The 4,647-nt window shown below is 52.1% G+C and overlaps 1 protein-coding gene across 1 annotated transcript in view; it reads right to left on the reverse strand.

Moving 5' to 3' along the window:
* Nucleotides 1-312: 312 nt before the first annotated feature.
* PRICKLE3 (prickle planar cell polarity protein 3) overlaps nucleotides 313-4,647 on the reverse strand; it is a 17,727-nt gene continuing 13,392 nt past the window's right edge. Inside the window, exons 6-8 of the mRNA XM_018569146.1 lie at nucleotides 3,739-3,942; nucleotides 2,228-2,414; nucleotides 313-1,063 (exon numbers count right to left, since the gene is read on the reverse strand). Coding sequence (XP_018424648.1) covers nucleotides 372-1,063; nucleotides 2,228-2,414; nucleotides 3,739-3,942 — 1,083 coding nt within the window. The 3' untranslated portion in view covers nucleotides 313-371. The remainder of the gene's footprint in view (nucleotides 1,064-2,227; nucleotides 2,415-3,738; nucleotides 3,943-4,647) is intronic.

Here is a 4,647-nt window from a genome sequence, read left to right on the forward strand (position 1 = left end):
TCGTGAATGGTGGGTAGGTAAAACCTATAAGTTCTTTCCCTATAACAACCAATAGGAGTCAACACTGACATGGAAAAACACAACTGGAATGGAGGAGCCCTTCGTTTTCTTGTGTCAGGACAGGCTGCAGTTCCTGTTCTTCTTCTTTGGTGATGGGGCCGGAACTGGAGGTTTGAGGTATCCTGGAGGCCTCATGAAAGCAGGTAAAGGAATGGGTTCTCCTAAAAAGTACCCATCATCTGAAGAGGAGGAGGAGTAAGTGAATTATGGGTAGGTAAACGTTCTAGGGTCTTTCCCTACAAGAACCAATATGATTCAACACTGCCATGGAAGAACACAACTAAAATGGAGGAACTCTTAATATTTTTGTGTCAGGACAGGCTGCAGTTTTTGTCTTTCTTCTTTGGTGAAGGGGCAGGAACTGGAGGTGCATGGGATCCTGGAGGCCTCATGAAAGCAGGTAAAGGGATGGGTTCTCCTAAAAAGTATCCATCTTCTTCATCGTCTGAAGAGGAGGAGGAGGATGAGGAAGTGAATGATGGGTAGGTAAACCTTATAGGTTCTTTGAGTTCAGTACTGAGAGGTATACTGAAAGTGACCCGGGGACCTGTCCGGGTTTGACTTCTGAGGTCAGGTAGAGAGCGTCTTTGGGCCGACTCACGGGTGAACTGAGGTGGCGGCCCTCTCAGGCTGGAGTGTATGGACCTTACGGGTGGCATGTGCGAATGGCACGTCTGTGGCGTCCGAGACTGATCAATCATGGACACAGATCTCCTTCCCCCTCCCATTCTTCTCTCCCCGAAGCTGTCACCTTCCGGGTCCGTGTTTGTAGAAGTGCCGATATCTCTCGTCTCTTTACGCGGAGACACATCTGATTCCGTTTGGCTGATGGAACGCTCGCTGCTTGCCCGGGCTAAGCTGCAGGCCCGGGAGCAATAGATTTGGCCGTGACGGGGCAGGAAGGGTTTACCGAGAAGAGACTTTCCGCACCTTCCGCAGCAAAAGCAGCGATCCGTCGCGTGCCAGTGCTGTGCTCCGTGTGATAGCTGACCTTCGTCCACACCTAAAGGCAAGAGCAATTGTAGAATTATCACCGAGAAGTCGCTTTATATATAAAGTGTATAACATATAAGTAATTTGCATGTTAGCCAGGGTTCTTTCCAGTAAGAGGGGTTAAAGTAGGACTAGCACTGGTCTACGGACTAGGGTCTGGTATTTTCCACTTTCTGTAACAGGCCAAGCTGTCCAGCAAAAGTGACAGTACGGGGCTTGGAAGAAACCATATAACACTGGCAGGGTTGCTTACAATGGTCAGCTTTTATTTATAGGATTAAAACCTTTTATATAAACAATAGCGGAGCCATGCCCATCAGATCATGTTAAGTACAGATCTGCGGAGGGGGAGTGGGATCACTTAAGTCAGGGGTGGGGGCTAAAAAAAAAAAGCATAAGTGCCCTTTGTTTTAAAGTGACAATGGTGGCAACAAAGGTCAAGTGTACTTATCCTTTAAGCTGCTTCCACTTTCTGTATCTGGCCAAACATTAGGAGCATAGGCCACCCAGGGAAGGGGAAGATGCTAAATAGCTGCCGTCACTTGCCGTGCTTTCAGCTGCCAGGACTTCCTTCCCTTACAGTTCATGGGGCCTTCGTCACAAATGTTTTATGAATGATAAAGCGATTTTTTTTACAATGCTTATGTTGTTTCACGGCCTCGATAATGTCAGAAACGGCTATTATTAAAGGAGAACTATGAGATGAGTCATTTTCACTCACCTCATAGTTCTAGCCGACCTGTGACAATGAGACTGTCACAGGTCGGCTCAGTAGATCGGGAGGTGAGCGAACACATACCGGCGTTCGCTCACTTCTCGATCCTGTCATGGCTCTCTGCCGTGACAGGGGAGGGGCTGGATTGCCCCCTCCGATCCGCCAGCGCTGACTGGCAGAACGGACGGGAGAGGGGGCGGGTACAGCTGGCTCTGCCTCTAGATAGGCAGAGCCAGCTGTCACTCACGCAGCTGGGCGGATCCCGACGTCCAGGTCGGGATCCGCTCCGGCTGCGGCGTCTCAGTATACCGCGAGCTGTAGCTCCCTATATACTGAGCTTAGGGTGACGGGAGGACGCTAGTTTGTGTCCTCCCGTTACCCTAAGGAGAACTATGGGGGAAGAGCCCTGATCCCGTAGTTCTCCTTTAAGTATGAGATGTAAAGCAGAATGTTTCTTACTGATGCTTTCGCCGCAGCTGTCACAGTACTGGGAGAACAGCCTCTCGTAGCACGGGCAGCAGTACAGCCGACGCTCTTTCATTATGTGGCGCTGTCCTACCAGGGCGCATTCGCACTCGAAGCAGCAGAAGTGTCTGGTGTGCCAGTGGTAGCCCTCAGCCTGAGTGCACTCCAACGAGAAGATCACCTGGAAGAGGAAAAAAGATTTACAGGCTATATACTAAAGATTCATAGAACTCCAGACACAGAAACGTTCATTAATATACGGTATATCCTCGTTGGTCACAAAGGACATCAATCAACTTGTGTGCACCAAATGCCTTTGCAAACCCAGCCATTAACTGTGCTGTACATAGTCTGTGCAGAGAGCAGAGCTGTGGGAGGGGCACAGCAGGCTCCACCCACTACAGGAGGGGGTGGAAATAAGACCAGTCACCCTCCACAAGGAGAGAGCGCAGCAGTGAGCGGTCTTTATTACAGGAGGGGGCGGAGACAAGACCAGTCCCCCTGCACAAGGAGAGAGCGCAGCAGTGAGCGGTCTTTATTACAGGAGGGGGCGGAGACAAGACCAGTCCCCCTGCACAAGGAGAGAGCGCAGCAGTGAGCGGTCTTTATTACAGGAGGGGGCGGAGACAAGACCAGTCACCCTGCACAAGGACAGAGAGCAGCAGTGAGCGGTCTTTATTACAGGAGGGGGTGTAGAGAGATAAGACCAGCCACCCTGCACAAGAAGAGAGCGCAGCAGTGACCGGTCTTTATTACAGGAAGTGGCGGAGACAAGACCAATTACCCTGCTCAAGCAGAGAGAGCAGCAGTGAGCGCTCTTTATTACAGGAGGGGCGGAGACAAGACCAATTACCCTGCTCAAGCAGAGAGAGCAGCAGTGAGCGCTCTTTATTACAGGAGGGGCGGAGACAAGACCAATTACCCTGCTCAAGCAGAGAGAGCAGCAGTGAGCGCTCTTTATTACAGGAGGGGCGGAGACAAGACCAATTACCCTGCTCAAGCAGAGAGAGCAGCAGTGAGCGCTCTTTATTACAGGAGGGGCGGAGACAAGACCAATTACCCTGCTCAAGCAGAGAGAGCAGCAGTGAGCGGTCTTTATTACAGGAGGGGGCGGAGACAAGACCAATTACCCTGCTCAAGCAGAGAGAGCAGCAGTGACTGGTCTGTATTACAGGAAGTCTCACACGGGATCACTGCACAGATCTGGAAGAAATACACATTATTTAGACAATACGGCTTTATTCACACTGGCGTGGACACCCATACGTCATGCGCGCCCATGTAGAGACCTGCATGCTGTATGGATGTGCATGCCCATTTGAATGGGGCCTTCTGGTTTATCCCGGAGCTCAGCTTTAAAGAGCCCCTGACAACACAACCCCCCGTCACCAATACACACAGGCTGGCAATCTGGACCACGTCCACTAACAAGAACCAGACGGAGGTCCTCAGTTCCAAAAAGTTTGGGCTAAAGACACACTTTAGAGGAAGGAGCTCACACCCACCTCATCGCACGCCGAGCAGCGCGGCCGTTGAAGTTCAGCGTGGTGGCGGCCGCAGTACACTTGCCCGTCTTGGTAGAAGTAGAGGAGGTCACACAGGAGCTCTGAGCAGCGGGCGCACGTGAAGCACTGAGGATGCCAGCAGGAGCCCAGGCCCGCTCTGGATGCAAATATTGCCACATCGCCGCCACTGATCTGGTGACCACACTGCAAGAATGATCACAGAGAACGTCTGTTATCATTAATATTCTATATCATTGTATATAACTACAGAGCAAGCTGAGCGTAGCATCATGGACCTCCTCGTATCAGACTCCGCCCATTACTGCATTCTACACCTCGGCACATTTATCCAAAAGTGATAACTTTCATTTTAGGTGATTAAAGGAGAACTATGAGGTGACCGAAAATCACTCACCCTCATAGTTCTAGCCTACGTGTGACAATGAGACTGTCACACGTCGGCTCAGTAGATCGGGAAGTGAGTGAACGCATACCGTCACTCGCTCCCTTCTCGATCTATCCCTGCAGAGAGCCGTGACTGTCACTCACGGCTCCCTGCAGGGATTCCCCCCCCCCCTCCCCTGTCCCATCCTCCAGCGCTGACTGGCGGAACAGACGGGGGAGGGGGCGGGTACAGCTGGCTCTGACTCTAGATAGGCGGAGCTGTCCCTCATGCAGTTGGGTGGATCCAGATAGTAATGTCGGGATCCGCCCCGGCTGTGGCGTCTCAGCAGTGGCGTCGCTACAGGGGGGCAATTGCCCCCCCTAGGTTTTCACTTGCCCCCCCGTGTGCCCGCCCGCCAGGGATCGGCAAGGTGTCCTTGCAGGGTCCGCCGCGGTCGTACGGAACAGTTGGTACGTCCCAACACCCCCGTCCAATTTGATGTTTTGGTACCTTCCTGCCCACGT

This window comes from Nanorana parkeri, unplaced genomic scaffold (genome assembly GCF_000935625.1).
Source record: "Nanorana parkeri isolate BGI_ZX_2015 unplaced genomic scaffold, ASM93562v1 scaffold1291, whole genome shotgun sequence".
Lineage (NCBI taxonomy): Eukaryota > Metazoa > Chordata > Amphibia > Anura > Dicroglossidae > Nanorana > Nanorana parkeri.